The sequence below is a fragment of the Pogoniulus pusillus genome, chromosome 3 (assembly GCF_015220805.1).
Source record: "Pogoniulus pusillus isolate bPogPus1 chromosome 3, bPogPus1.pri, whole genome shotgun sequence".
Taxonomy (NCBI): Eukaryota; Metazoa; Chordata; class Aves; order Piciformes; family Lybiidae; genus Pogoniulus; species Pogoniulus pusillus.
Window position 1 is genome coordinate 45650456 of NC_087266.1, and position 19929 is coordinate 45670384.

The window sequence follows — 19929 nt, forward strand, 5'->3', positions numbered from 1 at the left end:
TTCAAACATTTCTGTACAGTAGTTGAAAGCTGGTGAATTCTGGGTAAAGAAAAATGTTTTGCCACTGTTCATAGAATCAACCAGGTTGGAAGAGACCTCCAAGATCCTATCACCCAGCTCTATCCAGTCAACTAGACCATGGCACCAATTGCCTCATCCAGTCTTTTCTTGAATACCTTCAGGGATGGTGACTCCTACAAGTCTCCATTTCAATACTGTGTTGCTGCTTCCCCTGAGCCCCTATTCTCCCTCCTGAATCTACTCGGACAAATGCAAGTGTTCAATAACCTTCTTGAAGCAGAAAGAGCTTAACAGATGATTCTGAAATTATGAACCATTTGGAGTAGTAGTGACTTGCCTGTTTTCAAGCTGTCCAGCTAGTCTTCATTCTGATAGAAGTGGTTGAGAAGTAGCAGGCTCCAAACAAAGTTCTTAACAAAATGGTAGTTATACTGTGGAACCATTTGGTGTGAGATGTAGTAGCTGTTAAAAATTTTGGGCCCTGTTTGTTAGGGGAGGTAAAGCCCTTTACTTTCTCTGTGTTTAAAGATATACCCTTTGTCTTAGAGGATTGGTGAGGCATAAACAACTAGAAGCTGAAAAAGTAATAGTGATTGGCTTATAAGCCTCTCCCTATGCACCTGACACTTGCATCTTTCTTCTAGTGGTCTGTACTTGGTGAGTCTGATCTCTTTGGCCTGATTGATAAGATCAACATAACTTCTTATCTGAATCACTAAATCTTTTGTGGAAGCTTGATGTGAAGTTCAAGTCTTGCATTTTTAGTTGCCTTTAACTTGCTCTAAGATACCTAAATGAAAGGATAACTTTTTAAAGCCCTGTTATTTGTACATGTGTGTATCAAGTCTCACAAAACAGTGCTCATGCCAACAGGTTGGTTTGCTTAACTGTTCACGAATGCCATTCCACGAGCTTATGGAGCACCCTCTCAGTCTGAGTTGCTAGGCAAATTTTAGTTTCACCTCAGATGAGGCAGATATATCTTGTACACAAAGGGCAGGTTGAAACTGTATGGCTGGGCTACAACCTGTCTAATTTCTGGTGTTGCTGTTATAGAGTTTGTGCTTTGGAGAGGCATGCACATGTTCATTAACAGTAGGGAGCTGTACTAAGAGCAAGCTACAGATGCTAAGTTCTTGTAGACAAGAGCTCTTTCTGCTGCATGCTTTCTTGTTTCTGCTGCTTTGAAGGAAAGGATGTTCTAGAAACTTGAGTTATATTGGGCATATATGCACAGCATGGAATTAGATGAGGTCTTAATTTATGGCATGCTTAAATTAATAACATGCTTTCCCCTTTGAAAGCCATTATTTATAGAGCTGTTAAAGATTTCTCTGGCAACAAATATTGAAACAGCATTCTCTTGCCACATGATGTTCTTTCTGATAATATGTAGAGTAGTGGTTTTATTCTGACAGTAACAAACAGTGATTATAGCTGCTATTGTACAGGGGGGATGCAAGTGGAAATATGGAAATAAATAGAATCACTTCAGTTGAAAAAGACCTTTAAGATAATCTGATGCAACATTGCTAAGTCTACCACTAAATTATGTGACAAGGTACCATGTCTTTTAAATGCTGCCCCACCTCAGATATTTCTTCAACCATGTCCCTGGGCAGACTTTTCAATCCTTAGTAACCCTTTTGGTGAAGAAATTTTTCCTGATATCCAATCTAAACCTTTTCTGCAGCTCAAGACCTTTCCTCCGGTCCTATCAGTTCTTAATTGGCAGAAGAGACCAGCACCTCTGCAACCTCCTTAGTTGTGGAGAGTGATAAGGTCTGCCCTCAAACTCCTCTACTCCAGACTAAACCTCAATTTCTTCAGTTGCTTCTCATGAGACTTGTTTTCCAGGCCCACTGCCAGCTTTGTTACCCTTCTCTGGACCTGCTCCAGCAACTTACTGCTGCTCTTGAACTCATGGGCCCAAAACTGAACAAAGTATTAGCTGTGGGCTTGCCAGGGCCAAGTGCAGGAGCATAATCATTTCTTGACTGCTGGCCACACTATTCCTGATACAGGCTAGGATGATATTGGCTTTCTTGGCTACCTGGGCACATTGCTGGCTCATATTTGTTGCCTGTTGACCAATACCCTCAGGTCCTTTCCTTCTGGGCAGCTTTCCAGAGACTCTTCCCATTGCCTGTAGCTTTCTGTGGGATTGCTGTGACCCAATTGCAGGATCAAGCATTTGATCCTGCTGAATCTTACACCACTGACCTCAATGTATTGATCCAGCCGGTCCAAATTCCTCTGTAAAGTTTCTTTACCTCCAGGCAGATCAACATTCCTGCCTAACTTGGTGCTATCTGCAAAATTACTGAGGGTGCATTCTTTCTTCTCATATAGGTCATTGATAGAGATATTAAAGAGCTCAAGCCCTACTACTTAGCCCTGGGGAACACCTGTTTGACTGGCCAGCAACTGGATTTAACTATTCATTGCAGTTCTTTGGGCTTAGCTATCCTGCCAGTTTTTTACCCAGTGTGGAGTATGCTTGTCCAAGCTATGAGCAGAAACAGTGTCAAAGGTTTTACAGAAGTCTAGGACAATTTTGTACTTTGAGTTGTTACTGTGGTCTTAGCACAGTTATACATTGTCACCTCCCCAGATCTCAGGAAGAACTGTGTAGCTTCTGCATTTTGGCAACTGGAGCAAGTAAGGTTGGGGCTAGGCTGGTGAGCTTAACTACTGTTATTAGCAGAGAGGCGGGTTGGTGGCCACACATGCAAAATACCAGTAAGGTTTTGGGAGCAAAGATAGGAGTGTTAATGCCCTGCAAGGGTTGTCCTGCAACTAGAAATCTAATGTGCTGTGAGAGCAGGAAAGCAGTAATTAACTTCTTCCTTAGCCTGCATGAGCTGAAGCCACTTCCAGCTAATACTTTTTTTGTGGTTGCTCAAACTTAAGTGAACTGCAGTCAGGATGAAGGGAGGATTGTTGTTTGGGAAACCTCATGCAGAGGTCTGTAGTCTTCCTGAAACTTGATAATTTTATGATAGAAGGAGCATTTCCACTGCAGATGCTGACCTATTTTGGAACTTAATTGGATGTCATTAAAACAATATGGTGTCAGACCTTGCTATCAAACTGCTGAATAATTTGGTAATTATTATTTGTTAGCATAGGAACATCATACACTGACTTCTTCCTAAAATCTTGCTAAAGTTCTTGTGCAACTAATTTGCTCAACTGCTGTGAGAAACCTAGATTATCTGTTAGAAAGAGATGTAATTGATTTATAGATGGGCAGTAAAACAAGGAAGACTTTAAAAAACCCTGAATCTTAAATGTCAGTTAAGCATAGTGACAGTGTGCTGATATTATTGTATTGATTGTACCTGGTTTGATTCATAAATATGTATTAATAATGTGAATGGCCCCTGAATACATCAGATAACTCCAAGGAATAGCTGCTGGTCAGAATCACAGTGATAAATTCTGAGGGTTCTTTATTATTGAACTTGATCACCATTATGGCTTGGGCAGATTTCCAGCACAACTGGCTGTTAGCTTTCTTTCCGTAGGGCTTGGTGTATAAGCCCTGCTCATTTTACTAGACTCAGACATTGCACATTTAGTTAATGAGTTCCTTCCTTACCTGGCACCCTTATCAGCATTACACAGTAGACACTGTTTTGAAAATTGAAGATGCAAGCATTGAGAAACTAAGATTGAACTTTGTTTAACTGAATTCTAGGTGTTGCACCAAAATCTTAGCAATGAGGGAAGACACTATTTGGCAAGAAGAAGAAGCTGTCAGGTGCTGAGAGGTCTTCAAGCTGGGTTATGTGGATGTACAGTGAATTTAAATTGCATTCTTCTAATAAAGCTTTAAGCTGTTTTTTTTATTTAACTACTTAAAGCATTCAAACTGATATAATTCTTTCTTGTGGGTGCTTCTGATGGTACAGTGTGTTTTTGATGAGGCTGCCTATTGGTGTGTAGACTTGTATTAATAGAGCATGAGCTGTATGAGCAGAATCTGAGAATAGTGTTAAATTGTTAGCAGTCCTTTGGATGTACTTTGACAAGTAATTGTCAAGAGACAGCAAAATTAACTTTCAGATTTCAGTGTTAAAGGAAAATGTGGTGAATCATAAAATTGTTTGGATTGGAAGGGGTCTTGAAAAGTCATCTAGTCCAGCACCCATTAGAGGTAGGGACATTTTCAACTAGATCAAGTTGCTCAGAGCCTTTTCCAACCTGACCTTGAGTGTTTTCAGGGATGGAGCATCTGCTACCTCTTTGGGCAGCCTCTGACAGTTTTTCACCACCTTGATCAAGCTCTTAGATCTCGCTGAAATCTACCCTTGCTTATATAAATCTTTACCACTTCTGCTTTCACAGCAGGCCCTACTGAAATGTCTGTCCTCATCTTTCTTGTAAGCCCTTTTTACACGTGCTCATCGTGAGACTGCTTAGTGTCTCATTTGGGTTAAGCTTCATTGTTCCAGCTCTGTTGCAGTCACAGACCCTCCTAAACAACTTCCTTACACTATTTAGGTTGATCAAGGAAGCCTGGTTCCTATGCTTAACACTATGGTTAGGTTCAATGTGTACTACATTTTATTTGCCTTTTGCATGTAAATGGTTTATGAAATAAAGTCATGTCTCTTGTGTACATTCATAGGCTAGGGACTGCTAATGATGAAGGGAACTGGTTACTGCAACTGCAGTCTTTGAACAGCCAGTAGAGATTTTTTTTGTTGGATGCCTTCACAGAAGTTGAGTGTTACTGTCTGAGGGCAGTAATGAGATGTTTCTCTACCATGAAGTTGCCCATCTGCATTTTCTCAACACAAGACTTGTTTTAAGTGGCAAATCCTTTGTCTAGGGAGACAGTCTGTAAAAATGTTACCTTATTAACCTAATGCTGCGAATAGTTAGCAATAGTAAGGCAAATTAAACTGGTGAAAGGCCTGGAACACAAGCCCTATGATGAGAGGCTGAGGGAGCTGGGGTTGTTTAGCCTGGAGAAGAGGAGACTCAGGGGGGACCTCATTGCTGTCTACAACTACCTGAAGGGAGGCTGTAGCCAGGTGGGGTTGGTCTCTTCTCCCAGGCAACCAGCAATAGAACAAGGGGACACAGTCTCAAGTTGTGCTGGGAAAAGTCTAGGCTGGATGTTAGGAGGAAGTTCTTCCCGGAGAGAGTGATTGGCATTGGAATAGGCTGCCCAGGGAGGTGGTGGAGTCACCATCCCTGGAGGTGTTCAAGAGAAGCCTGGATGAGGCACTTAGTGCCATGGTCTAGTTGAGTGGCTAGGGCTGGGTGCTAGGTTGGACTGTCTGATCTTGGAGGTCTCTTCCAACCTGGTTGATTCTATGAAATACTAATGAAATAATTTCAGCAATGTGTTCTAATCAGTCTGAAACATAAGAATACATATGAACACTTCAGGTTTCAACTATGAAATTCCAAACTTGACTACATAATGAGGTGGTGTCAAACCTGTCTCATGTAATCAAGATACAAGTTGAGCACGATGTGCTGGTTCAGTGTTTGGATAGGCAGAAGTTAAAAAGCAGTCCATTGTGAAATTTGGATGCCTTAAAACCCCAGGCTTGTCCATGTAAGTAAATCTGTAAGCCTTTCTGTGTATATATATATAATGTGTTAATGAGTCAGGTAATTTGGACTGCTGAGCAAAGCCCTTATATGTTGACAGACATTTAAGATGATATATTGGTGTAAATGTGTAACTGTTTACAAATGCATGTATGTGTATTTGGAGGGAGTGGGGCTGGGGAGTCACCTTTGGATTAACCAGTACAACTTGTCCTGTAGCTGGTGGAATTGTGTAAAGTTGCATTTCATAGAACTATTAGAATGCTTTCTGTTTGAAAGCGTCTTAAAGATCATCTAGTTACACCCCTCTACCACTGATGACAATACCTCCTACTAGACCAGGTTACTCAAAACCCCATCCAACCTGACTTGGAATGCTTCCAGAATTGGAGCTCCCACAGTTTCTCTCGGCCTCCCCACCTTCATTGTGAAGAATTTTTTCCTAATGTCTACCCTGAACCTAGCTTATTCCAGTTTGAAGCCATTAACTGAGGATGCATGTTGTCTCCTTCTCTGGGTCATTGATAAAGATACTGGAGAACAGACACAAATACTGAGCTCTGGGAACATGCTGCCAAATTTTGTACTGATTGATTGTTTCTGTAGACAGCCTTCATTAGTAACTACCATCTGAGCAAGAAATGGAAGTGTCTGGTTTTGGTCTAACCTATTCGTTGACAAGCATGCTGGTTGTCTGTCAGCAAGCCAAACAACTTCAGGTGTTGAGCTTGTGCTTCTGTCTTGGTGCAGAGCATTAACTTCTCTTTCATCCATCTGGCCTTTGGAAAATGTTACCTTGTTTGTCCTCCAAAAAGTCTCATATGTCTATAATCTAAGCTCAGTTCTTATTCTAGGTCTGAGACTGAACTCTGCAAGATAAAAATGTCATAACAAGTATAGTAGATGTGATTTCCTCAAGTAGTTGATCTATTTTAAGTGCACAGTTGACTCAAATGGCTTCTGTTCTACCATTAAGCATTGCAGCATATTTGGAGTTTCACTTCAGTTCACAAGAGTTGTAGAATCATGGCTGAATGTGCACTATTCTGTTACTTCCTTGGCTGTACCTGAATAAATTTAGAAAGTTGTCCTGATTTTTGGCTGGGGTTATTTTTCCTTCCAGAATTTGATGTCCCTCTCTGATTTGTATTTAGAATGAGAATAGTCTTTTAATATGTTGTTTCAGTTGTTGCTAAGGAGTGCTTATTCTAACTCAGTGACTCTTCAGCTTCTCTTAAGGCCCTGCCAGTGGAGGCTGGAGGTGTACAAGAAGTTGGGAGGGGATATAGCAAGAACAACTGACCCAAACATATGGAAGGGATATTCTGTATGATATGATGTCATGCCCAGTATGAACACTGTGAGGGATTGGCTGGGAGTCAGTCAGTGGGTGGTGAGCAACTGAATTGTGCATCACTTGTTCTATTTCATTATTGTTACTCTCCCTTCCTTTGCTGTCTTACTAAACTTACCTCAACCAAAGTGTGTTACTTTTTTCTTTCCCCTCTGCAACTGTTCTTCCCTATCTGTGTGGTGGTTTGAGGCTGATTGGAATATTCTACTGAGAGAAATTAAATCCTTATCTGTGAGAGGAAAGAAAGGAAAAAAACCCCAACAGTAACCTGTTTCCCTCATTTTTCTGTTGAGAAGTGCAACTGGTCAAAATATAGATAAGGCACTCCTCATACATTACTCATCTCTCAGTTCTGTTCCTTCTTTCTGGGAGTCTGGTCTCTGTGGTTGCCTCTGCCTTAACTCTTTAATCGAGCCTAACTCTTTTCCCTCTAACCTTCTTGTTGTCTTTTTGACATCTCACCTCAAATCTCTCCAGATTTGCCACATGAGATATACGTGAGTTGATCTGGTTATTTCTGAAGGGAGGAAAAGGGGAGGTGAGAGGAGGTTTGGGTCAGGAGCCTCCTGGGAACTCTCATGTTTCTGGGAGGGGTACTGTGTTTCTGTATTACTTTTAACTTATATACACAATATTTACAGTTATGTGCATATGCTTATAAACTGTCCTAACCTGTAAATATAGCTTTCTTCCTTAACTTCCAGCTGGCTGAGTCTAGTCTGGGTGATTTCATAAATGTGGGGGAGTGGGTAACTCCCAAACTGTCTCACTGTCCCATGGAGTCAAGTGAACTAGAAAGTGGCTGCTGGGTGCTTAACTGATAGCTAGAGCTAAATCATGCCAGGAGTGTATTTAATGCATTGTTTGGTATTTTCTTAGTCTTTCTTTCTTAACATAGCTAAATATAAATTGAAAAGGATAAAAAACCCAAACACACACAAAAAAACCCCAACCAACAAACAAAACCATTGGGTGTAAAAGAATTTAAGCTTCTCCTAGAGGAGACTTCCAAATCTTGCTGCAACCTAGGTTATTTCAGGTAAAGGTATGGAAGCTAGGTGTCTGTTTAAAAATTCTCAACTCTTTTTGTTGCAGTTCTTTAAATGTTAATTGCCATAGTATTAACTCTTTGATAAGAACTCCCTGGCTCTCTTGCCAGAAGTCAGCCAGGTGGAGCAACTTGATCAAAGATCAAGTTTTGCTGTCCTTTGTTTTGTGGGGTAATTTAGGTGACTTGCAAAGCTTTCCTACTGACTCCATTCTATGATTTGGTTATCACTTAACCATGGTTAACTGCAAATGTCTTGATTTTTTTTTTTTTTTTTAGGCAGCAAGGATATAAAAACTATCTGCAGTTATGCCTCTTCCCATAGACCTTTTGTGGTGGATTGGGAACTTCCTCCCCTCCACTATTGAAATTTACCAGACTAGCTCAGACGGTTGGGAAGTAAATGAAGCTATATTTACAGCACAGCAGAATTTACAAGCATATATATGTAATATATTTCAAGTATGTACAAATTAGTAATGAAATCTAAACTCCCTTCCAGACAAAGAAAAACAGCCCCCAAAGGCTCAAAGCTACCCCTTCTTGATCTCTCTTCCCAGACAGAAACCAAAACAATGAGTCAACACAACTTGTTAGTGGAGAGATAGCACAGTGGAGTTAAGAGGAAGTGAACAGATTGAATGACACAGACCAAAGTTGTTTTCATTTTGGCTTTTTATCCCTCCCAGCAAACCAATGAATGATGCAGACTTCATCATTAGTTGCTTTTTACAACCAATGATCTGATTTCTTCGATTAAAATATTACAGTAATCCTCAAACCCGCACACCCTGTTTTGTGTGCTAGTTCGAAGCAAGCTAGAATGTTTTGTTGAGAAGAACTAGATTGCAGGCTGTGAAAGGAAAACAATGGTGACATCTACTTCACTCATAGGCTTTCTGATAGATACAAGAAGAAGAATCAAAACATAGATAAGGCACTCAGCTTCTCCTGCTGGGGAGCTCTGAGATGCATCTCTCTCTCTAACCTCACCCTCCGTTTTTCTGATTAATCCACTTTGCTTCCTAACCTTCTTTCTTTCTTGGGTCTGGGGTAAGGTTGAGAGGGGGAGGGAGAAGGTGAAGGGGCAGTTGGGAGCCCCTTCTGGGGACTCAGGTTTCTGGGAGGGCTGTTGTGTTTCTGCATTACCTTTTACTTTGTATATTTGTATATATACTGTAAATATCTGCTTGTGTATTGTGCTCAGCTGTAACTAATAAGCTTCAGTCAATTTCCAGAGCTGGCTGAGTCTAGTCTGGGTGATTTCCAAAGTGTGGGGATGCAGTTAACAACCAAACTATCACATTTTGGAGGAGGACCCTTCTTTTGGCACCTTAGCCACAAATGAGCATAGGTGCATTTCTGCACTGCTTGTACCCACAGAAGCAATGTGATGATTTATTGTGACTGCAGAGGATTTACTACACTCTACCTTCACTTGACACAGATTTTACCCCTATCCTGAAAGACTGATGGAGTGGGAGTCACCTATGAGAAACAGTCTAAGTACTCAAACATATAACTGAAATTACACAGTCCTGAGAATAGCTGTTGAAATTACAACAGGAAAACACATCTTGTTAACTAAAAATGCTGCCAAGTTAAACCTGGCTTGTTTTTTGTTGTTTTTTTTTCTTCAAGTTAAGAAGCTTAAATGTCATGGTTACTGACACAAGCTTGCCTTTAACTGACTTTGTTTTGTAGTGATCAGTAATTGCTTTTGAATTGTGAAGACTTTATGACTTTATTAACATCAGATAATATCATCTTCAAAAGAAAAAAGGGACCCAAGTTTTGGGTTTTTTGGAGTTTGGGGCTTTTGTGGGTTGTTTTGTTTGGTCATTATTTCCACAGTTAAACAGTATCACTTGCCCCTTTCCTTAGTGGTTAAATAAATGGTACCCTAATTAAATCTAGAATTATCCTTTAGTCATACTATTCCAGCTAGAAATTGTGTGGGTTTTAATACCCAGCTAAATTCTCCCTCCCTGAATACTCATATAGAGATTTTTGAGATTACAGTGGGTCTGTTCTACTTCATGATGTTTTTTTTCTTCCTCCCCAAACTCTACATGGGCAAGAAGGAAATTATTCTGTTTGAGATTCTTTCTTGAAGGTCACTAGGTCAGGGAAAAGGAATGCTGAAAAATGTTGAAACTCTTCAAGATAAACTTTTCCCAAAAGTTCTATCCAACAAGATTTCCAACTTGGTGCTCTATTTTAAGAGTTTCTGAACTGAAGTAGACATTCCTACTTGCCTTTCCTATTTCTGTTGAAAAGGAATTACTAACTTCTTACAAAAAGGAGACTGTATGTAAATGAAGGCAGGTACTGTTCTGAGTGCTGAAAAGCAATGTAATATGAATAGTCATATTCACCTAGAGCTCATTAGTGATCTGATTGCCTCACTGAGAGAACTCCTATGTTTGTAACAGTATGTTAAGGTGCTGTGTTTTTACATGCATTTCAGTGATTGAATTTCATCTTTTTTTTTCCAGAAATGTTACGAACAGAAACAGTACAAAAATGGACTCAAGTTCTGCAAGATGATTCTCTCTAACCCAAAATTTGCTGAACATGGAGGTAACTGCAGATTCAGAAGATAGTGTTTTGATTTCTTTCCTTCTGTCATTACTTTATATGTGTAATCAGTCTATTCCATACTGCTAGGAAAGCAAGGTGCCTGTGATCACTATGGGTCAGTCCTAATGACTAAAAAATTACTCTAGATTTTTCAGTCATTGTGCATTTAGACCAAATTTCTACCCTCATCTCAGTCAAAAACTCCACTGTGGTAGGATGCTGAGGATAAAAATACGTGGTTGAAGCACGCTTGAGTGAAGCTTCCAAGCAAGTTGCCTTTCTAGGTTTTGGGGTCAGAACAGTCGTATGATGTTGTTTTGTATTCTTATTTATTAGCAACTCCAGCCTCCTTTTTTGTTAGTATTACATGAAGATAGCTAGCCAACAAATTAAAAACTTTGCCTTTTTTTTTGGTGAAATTCATAGTCTTAAACTTTCGTGCTGCATATAATTACTCGCTTGAAGGAAATGAAGTTAAGTGTAGTATTGCTGCTAAGATTCAGAGCTTAAGGCAGAATCTGCAGACCTTGTTCTGATAAATATTGTAGGAAACAGGACAGCAAGCTGTTGCTACTATTTACATTGATCAGAACTTAATCCTTTATAAGATACTGTACTGCATAGTAGACTGCCTGTTATGTGGTATAGCTCATCTTTCTTTCTGATAGTATTTTTTTTCCTTGTCTGTCTGCTGTTGAAGCAACACAACACATGAGTGTGCATGTACTGTGTTCCTAAAGTTATTTTCCTGTTTGACACTGCCAGGTGTTGACAAAATGTTCAACTAATCCTTCTCATGCTTCCTTCAGTCTTCTGTTACTTCCCTAGAGATAAAAATACAGGTTCCTTGTTGCTTCAACACTGGAGGGGCTTGTCCTGCTCTGACCTAATGCATTTGTCTACTAGAACTTGTGGTGTTTTTAACATCTTGGTGAACATCTGTCTATTCAGCTCTTGCTAGCTCAAACTTTTCCAGGACAGCTAGCTGATTTGCAGTTTTCATGGTACTTGGGCTTTGAGCCAGTAATGGCTTTCAAGCTTCGGAGCAGAGCCTGGAACAATCAGCTGAAGCAGAACTAAGTCAATTAAATGATCTGACGTGAAGCTGCTCTTATGTCATGTGTAGCATCAGAGACAAGGAATTTAAAAACTTAGGGAGAAGGTGATGATCAGATGGATTGCTGTGGCAGGACAGTTATTTCCCTACTGTGGAAACACAGGAGTATCTTGTCCTCCTTCCCACAATGGGCATGTTCTTTTTCAGGCTTCCTAATATTAATGGGAAGATGTTGTCATAACTTTCTCTGTTATTACAGTGTGGAGGTTGGACAATTAAGAAACCTCTCCTTTTGGTCAGCATTCATTTCAGGTGTGCTTTTGCAGGAAAATGGTCTTAAAGAAGTCAGTCAGTGAAACTTTGAATTGCTGTTATAGCTGACCTTGAGATGATGAACTGTTGCCGTTAATACTGGGGAAAGAGTTGCAATTGGAATAAAACGGGTCCAATTTTCTGTTAGGGACCACAACTAAGTCACCTTTTGTTTAGAGGGGATGAGTCTGGTACAGCTACAGCTTTCAGTCATAGTGTGTGCATTACATGCAGCTTGTTTCACACAGCATCACTGAAGAATGAGGGAAGAGGGGGAGCTGTATCATGCAGTTATATTTGGAATCTTGTGCCTCTCAGATTGCTAACTAAAATGCTACTATGAGGTCACTTACCCCTGAAATACTGTAGCAGATCTGTTTTTCTAGGTGCAACATAATCTTGCTTTCATCTTATGCCTACCTGTGACTTCTAAAACAGACTTTAAGGTCTCTAAAATTTGTTTTCTGTGATTTGACTGGCTTTAAGGGAATTAAGAATGGCTTTTATAAGTGCATGTTGTCTGTGTTAGTAACATCTGTATGATTCTGCAATGGTCTTTTTAAGACCAGTTTCGGGAAAGGGAATGCTTATATTTAACTGTCTCCAGCTGTGCAAGGTTGCAATCCTGGTCTAATGTATCGTTTAATGGGGAACTTGACTTTGTAACAATGTCAGAGAATATTCTGTGTTGTGAAACTGGCATAAGGGAAATCAGAAATAGAAGTATTTGCTGTTTCCTGCAGAAACGCTGGCCATGAAAGGACTGACCTTGAACTGCTTAGGGAAGAAGGAAGAAGCATATGAATTTGTTCGTAAAGGACTTCGTAATGATGTGAAGAGTCACGTCTGTATCCTTCATGAAACAAGACCTGATCTTTGTGCTAGGAGTTCTCACTTCAATGTCTGTGATTTTGTTGCTGTGTCAGCACCTACTTTGGGAGTACATAATAGGGCCTATATTTAAAAAGTCCTGAGATATGTACAGTGATTATTAATTGGTAACCAAATACTTGGAATAAGGTTTTGTTTTCTTTTGTGTGGTTTTGCAGAACCCTTAAAAATGCCTTTTACATTTATCTCTTAAGAAAAGACCATCTGTGATATTTACATTCTGCAGAGAATAAGTATGGCTTGTAAAATCTGTCCTTTTCTAAAACTCTCTTAAAGGGGTATAAGAAATCAATCTAGATGTGCTCTAAATATCTATTTTGCTATTAAATTTTAGATAATGGTTTAAGTCTTCTGGCTTGACAACTGCTCTTCTGTTGTAAGCCTGTCTTTCAAAATTTTATACCTGTGAAATACTACTCAGGAGCTTTGGGAGTAGCTGCCTTCTGTTTAAGGCACAGGCAGGTGGCCACTTCAGATTTACACAATGCCTTACTTGTTCTGCCTGCATTTGAGCTGCGTTTTACAAGGCAAATTTCCTGTTAGATATTACTATTTTTTTTTTCTTTAAATTATCATTGTCAGGGGAAACACTTTCTGATGGTCATGTAGTTAAGACAAAGGGATGGCTGTTTGCACCCTTCCTTTACTAAATATCTAGGGAGCTTGAGGTTGACCTAAGTGTATGCAGATATCTGAGTTACTAGAAGTATGCCATAGAACAATCAAAGATCATTTTTACCTTCTTAATCTTGTAAACTGAACACCCGAGGAATACCAAAGCAACTTTAATCTGTGTAAGAAGTCTTAACTCTAAAGCACAATTTTGGGGGATTCTGATTCCTGAACAAAATTCCAGAGTGGCATTTATCATCATTTCTAATTCTTGTTTTCAGTTAATGCTGGCTCTCTTAAAACTGTCTAGGAGAGAAATAATGAAGGGAATTGTGCTTTTCCAGGTCTAACTTGTGGGGTGTACATTAAAGGGGCCTTTCTGGACACAGATTAAAAAAATCTATAACTAAAAAAAGTTTTAGTGTTTTTGTCACTGTTTTACTGACTATCTAAAGTTTACCTTAAGGCAGAAACAGGTTTTGTTTGCTGAATTCAGAGAAAGCATTAGCTGGTCCAGATCTCGTTAGACACAAATGGTTTTTTAGGTGCATCCATAGCTTTGACAGAGCAAAAAGTTCTGACTTCGTGCATTAAAGTGTTACAGCTCTACAGAAGATCTCTTCATTTGTTTCTGCAGTAAGCACAAGCTAGCTGATATTGAATTCCAGAGTTGCCATCAGCTTTGTCACAGTAATTTCAGTTGTCATCACTTGGTAAAGGCTAGAATAATAGCAAACCTCTTTTACTGTTGCCACAGTTGAGGTGATCCTGAGGTATTTATGTCACTACCCAAAGTTGATGTTTGGGCTCCAATAGTTAGAGAGAGTCAAGACTATGAGGAAATATATTCTGATAACTGAGAAACAGATAGGAGGCTAAGCTTTTTTAATAGAACTTCCTTCTACACCCTTTGCAGAAGCTTGTGGCTGGGCATGAAGTTCTGATGAAAGCTTATAGGCCTATTGATCACAGAATCACAGTTTGTCAAACAGTGTGTGTTGGGGGGTGGTGGTGTTCCAAGTGGTCTAACATAAGATTTTAAAATGAGATTTTATTGCTTATTTGGAAACATTTAGTACTTCAATGTCAGTAATGTCTGGCTGCAGTAATTCAGCTTGACTTTTATATCGATACTGATGTTCAGGGAGGTTATCAAGTTCTTTGGTCTGTAGCACAAATGCATTGCAGTTATGTAGTGAAGACTGTGAACATAACTTCCTTAACATATGTTAGGTTGGCATGTCTATGGTCTTCTGCAACGTTCTGATAAGAAGTACGATGAAGCCATCAAGTGTTACCGGAATGCACTCAAACTGGATAAAGATAATCTACAGATACTTAGAGATCTCTCTCTGTTGCAGATTCAGATGAGAGATTTAGAAGGGTATAGAGTAAGTATTCTTTTTGCATCCCCATTTATTGCCTTCTGCATTGTGGTGGTGTTTCATTAAGCCTTTTATTGCTGGTAATTCTGTAGTTACCTTTTCTGTTGCAAAAGTGGTTTAAACTTTTGTGTCAGTGTGAAGATGTAGAGCAGAGTTCTGTATAAAGTTTGGAACAGAACTATAAATACACTTATGATTTGAGTTGGATCACTTTGTAAAACTGCATTTCAACTTTTCACTATAATAATGAAGATATAGCTAAGACTTGAAGCTTAGCAAGTGAAGTAGTTCTTACTGTGTTATTGTGACATACTGCAGATGGTGTTTCCAGTAGGTATGCTGAAGGTAACGTTTGAGTATGTGAGAAACTTGCCACATGACTGATTTCTGGACTAAATACTGATTTTTAACATCCTTAGAATTTAAAATGTTGGTGTAAGTGGCTTCAGAATGGCTGAACTGATTTAGTTAAGGAAGGGATAAGTCCTACTCTTCTTCCATCCCCTATTTTGTGTGAAGTAAAGGGCTGCATTAGGGATTTCAGCATTAGTTGATATTCTTCACTAAGGACATTGAATTTCCTAATGCAAGAAAAGGGAGTAACTGCCTTAGTTAATGTGATTGGATTCCAAAAGAGTGTTTGATAAGTACTGCAGCAGCATGAGTGACTTTGCACCTGGGCATGATGAGGCTGGCACTGCTTTAAGAGTGACAGTGAGCTCATGCTTTCTAGTGGAAACCCCACTCAGATTTCAGAGCTGTATTTCTATGTTCCAACAAATCTTATGCTTTGTATCATGGCTCCTTGTCATGGGTGTGGCTGACAGTTAATTTTCACATGAAACTGGAAGGTAAAACAACCAGGACAGATGACCTCAACTAATCAACTGTATATTCGATGCCATATGATGTCATGTCCTGTAGATAACAGGGGAAGTTGGCTGTCAGAGAGGAGGGTTTGAGGCTTGGGGACAAGCTCTGTGCTGGGTTCTGGGTGGTGAGCAATTGCATTGTGCGTCATTTGTTCCAAACATTCTTTTACTAGTAGTATTATTATTACTACACCTTTCTCTGTATTATTCTATTAAACTGTATTTATCTAAACCTCTGTCTTTTCTTCCAATTCTCTTGCCCACTCACTGTAAGGGTGAGGGGAAGAGTGAGCCACATGCTGCTCTATTGCTGCCTGAGCCTAAACCATAAGAATCCTAGATACAGAACTTAGCCTCCAGATTCAAGGGAAATGTGCTGCTTCTCCCTGTGATTATTAGAATCTTTAAAAGTGGCTTAGAGCTTTTAAAAGATCTTTGAAAAATATTAATTTGTATTGATAAGTCATGATAAAGGTGTAGTGACTCTTACAGATCTCTTTTTTCTTTTACTGAAGGAGACAAGGTACCAGCTTCTTCAGCTGCGCCCCACACAACGGGCTTCCTGGATAGGATATGCCATTGCATACCACTTACTGAAAGACTATGATATGGCCTTAAAACTACTTGAAGAATTTAGAAAAACTCAACAGGTAAGACTTTCTATTCTGGAAAAAGAACATTTCCTGAGTAAGAAGCAGAATCTGAGAAAATAGTTCTTTGTGATTAGGAAGAAATCAGAACCAGTTAAGAATTAGGAAGGAATTTCTTTGTGGCACTTTATGCTTTGAGCTTTTCAGGAGCTGAACAGCTGATAATTACACAGGAATACTTCTTTCCCTTCACAGACTATTATAGTTGAGAATATAAGGCCAGTCTGCTGTGGAGTAACTGAGTAAGACTGCATATTTAGGTTTGTAGTTAAAACCTGTAATAGTCTTGTCCACAGTAAGTAAAACTTCAGAAATTATTTAATGTTAGACATACTCATTTGGCCTGCCACGCCTGGAATGCCATTGCATCTCTACAGAGAATGTGAATAGAAACTTTCATGGCTTTGTATGCATCTGTATCAGTGCTTAGTATCAAAATAACATAAAGTGCAGCTGGAAATTCTTTAAGATTTGGTGGCACTGGTTCTTGGGAATAAACAAAGTGGTAGAGTGCTGAAATCATTGAAAATAGACTTTTGAGAGAGGCCATTCCATTGTTCTGCTAGTGATAAAGCAAAACTATAAAGGCAAGATCAACAGAGTGGATATCTTCATGATTCTGTAATGTGGACAGAAAAATCCTATTTGTAGATGTTGTCTAGGAAGATATGCTGGAAGTATAATGTGTAGATAGTAAGATACCCCTGAGCTAGAGATAGCAATTTAAAACCAAAACCCTATCAAAAAACCAACCACACACATCAAACCAAACACAAAAATCCCACAACAACATAAAAGCCACCCCAACAAACTCTCACATCCTCTCTGAGAACTTACACAGCTGAAATGCTACTAATTGTTAGGAAAGAAATCAGTAATTGCTAGGAGGGACCAGCGTTTGTCTTTTGGTCATGTATTGTGGTTAAACAAAGGATATTGTGAGCCAGGTGTATATAACATTATATTTGACAAGAGCTGTAATTTCAGGGTTGAATAAAGCCTGAAAAGACTACATTTAAAAGAAAATTAGGTCATCTTTTATGAGTATTTGACAGCCAAAAAGTCATGGCTCTCGAGTGAGTCAGCAGAGCCGAATCTGAATTTGGTGTTGAAATGAGTTTGAATTAATATGTAACAGATGGAAAAAACTGCAAGTGAAGTGTGAGAAATTGAGGTTCTTTCAAGAACTAAGGCAGCTTAGCAGTGGTGTTAGCCCCTTGGAGAGAATGGAATTGATGCTGTTGCTGTTGTCCTTTCTAAAAGGTTGCATGTAAATAATGCCTGTTTGAGGGCATTTGTGATGATGTGTTCTTCAGCTTTGTGACTAAGCCAGATTTAAATACCAGCTGCCATAGGTGAACATAATTGAGTCTGTGCAAGTTATCACAAGTTTAAATCTTAGCCTAAACTGGAGAAATCATTCAGAAGATCCCAAGCTCTGATGCTATTTTTAAGTAAAACTGAAAATACCTGCAAAACTTCTATAAGGAGGAAATTCAACTTGAGTGATGAGCTGTTCAAGTGTTGATTTGAATGTCAGTCACAGGCAAATGGTGAAAGAGATAGTTAAGCATTAAATAACAGAAATACATGAGATTTGTAGAGCAACATGAGATTGTATAGAATTGGTTGTCAAGTCTTTCCTCTTTTTTGAGGTTGGTAGAGAACTGAGTCATTCTGTTGTCTCTTCCAAAACACTAAAAATAAGGACGATCAACCACATTAGCTTCATTTTTCTTTGCAAGCAGAGTGGTTTGTACTTTACTGTGCTAGCACCCTGGGGAGTGCAGGCCTATGTATAGCTCCAACCACTAGAAGAGGGAATCAACATGTGCTGGGTCTCAGGCAGTCAGGAAAGCCCAGGCAAGTTCACAGTTCAATTTTGCTATGCTTTGGTTCCTCCATAAAATGTCCCAAACATGCTCTTATTGCAGCCTCTGGATATTTATAGTCCTAGTCTGCTCATCTTTCAGGAGGTGCACTCTTTACTTCATAGGTCTCTCCTTTTGCCCTGTACTTTGTATGCACTCCACCTCAATAGATGAGTTTTTGTGACTGACTTGATAGAATATTGTGTGTGACTGTGATAAGCTTTGATGTTTTCCAAGCCTTGAAGGAAGGACTGAAAAACTGAAGAGTTTCCAAATCACAAATGAATGGGAATGTTCAACAAACAGATGTTTTTGAGGAGTCTTATGGCAATCTGTATTAGGCCTGATACTGTTTACCATTACTGTGACTAAGTAAATGTTACATGTTGTGTAAAATGCTACTTTGGTAGTAATTGGTAAATAATAATGTAGGCTGAATGTAGTCATTTACTCGGATTGCTCAGTACATTCAGATGTGAACAGCCAAAAGCAAGCAGTAAAACCAAGAAAATGATCAAGGAATTGTAGTGCTGGCAGATGAGTATGTGAAGATGCAGTACTACAGAATAATGGAGCTAAGCTAGCTACAAACTTTCACCAAAACCAGCAGTCTGGCTTTTCCCTGTGTGTTCCCAGCGCTTCCTTATGCAGCACTGGTGGACTCGTGGAGGGGCTGGTTCAGGAAGCCATAGTGACAAGGAAAAAGAAGCAAAATCCTTTGAAGGATTGATTGGCTGAGCTGAACAACTGGGAGATGAGAGGGGAAAGAGGAAGGGGAATAATAGAGGGAAGCAAACTGCCTTTGTTGATTCAGGCTGCAGTTAGGTTGACTTAGCTTCTTGTGAAGTCGTCCCCCAGGGCTGACTTTACAGGTAAAAAGTAAACCCCACTCTTATTTCTGAGAAGCAAAAAGTCTCTCTTTTTTTCAAAGAAACTAAGACTTACTGGTGACTATTTTTCAGAAAGTTATGGAAATTAAGATAACAATATGGGAAGACAAGAAAAGTAGGGGAAATACTGTGTAGTGCAAGTTTTTTCCCTGCTTAAACAAAAAGAAAGGTGTTTGCATACTTCAGAGACTGGTTCTTGGGAAGAGTAATAGGACAATTATTTAGCAGGGTCAAAATGAAGGAGCAAATACTGGGAGGAAATTGAGCAGTAAATTAAAATGGTAAAACATTGCCACTGACAGTTTTATTCTAATGACTGTGTTATCATTTGGAATGGTAACTCCTTTTGCACAGTGTATCCAGATAAACATTACCTATCATCTGGAAGCTGTAAGTCAGTGAGATGCACAATATTTCAGTGAAAACCATGTTGTAAGGCTTAATGTAGATGTTGCTGTAGGAAATGTAATAGCCTGTCCAAGTTAAATCAAATAATTGAAGAGTCACTTCACAACTTGAACATTGGGAACCAAGGTGTAAAACAAATATGCAGTTGGGTTTACTGTTATGTCCCATTTTTCCTTCTTTTCCAGACTAAATTTTTTATCCTTAATTTTTATTCTTAATATCTGCATCAGGCCCACAATTACAGATATGGACAGAAACCTCTGGAATTTTGGGGGTCTACTCTTAGGTATGTTTTGGCTGAATCTTGTCACATTATTTCAGTGACAGTTATGTTAGGGCATCTGTGGTTGTGAAGTTGAGTGGTTTTTTTGTCTAAGAGAGGAAGAAGTTTATTTTGAAAC

The 19929-nt window shown here is 39.3% G+C and overlaps 1 protein-coding gene across 3 annotated transcripts in view; it reads left to right on the top strand.

Annotated features, from left to right (window-relative positions):
* The window catches only part of NAA16 (N-alpha-acetyltransferase 16, NatA auxiliary subunit), a 68599-nt gene that overhangs the window by 3348 nt on the left and 45322 nt on the right, over positions 1-19929 (top strand). For all 3 annotated transcript variants that reach the window (XM_064174583.1, XM_064174590.1, XM_064174575.1), the window contains exons 2-5: positions 10496-10580; positions 12693-12797; positions 14686-14843; positions 16225-16359. In XM_064174583.1, the coding sequence (XP_064030653.1) occupies positions 10496-10580; positions 12693-12797; positions 14686-14843; positions 16225-16359 (483 nt within the window). The remainder of the gene's footprint in view (positions 1-10495; positions 10581-12692; positions 12798-14685; positions 14844-16224; positions 16360-19929) is intronic.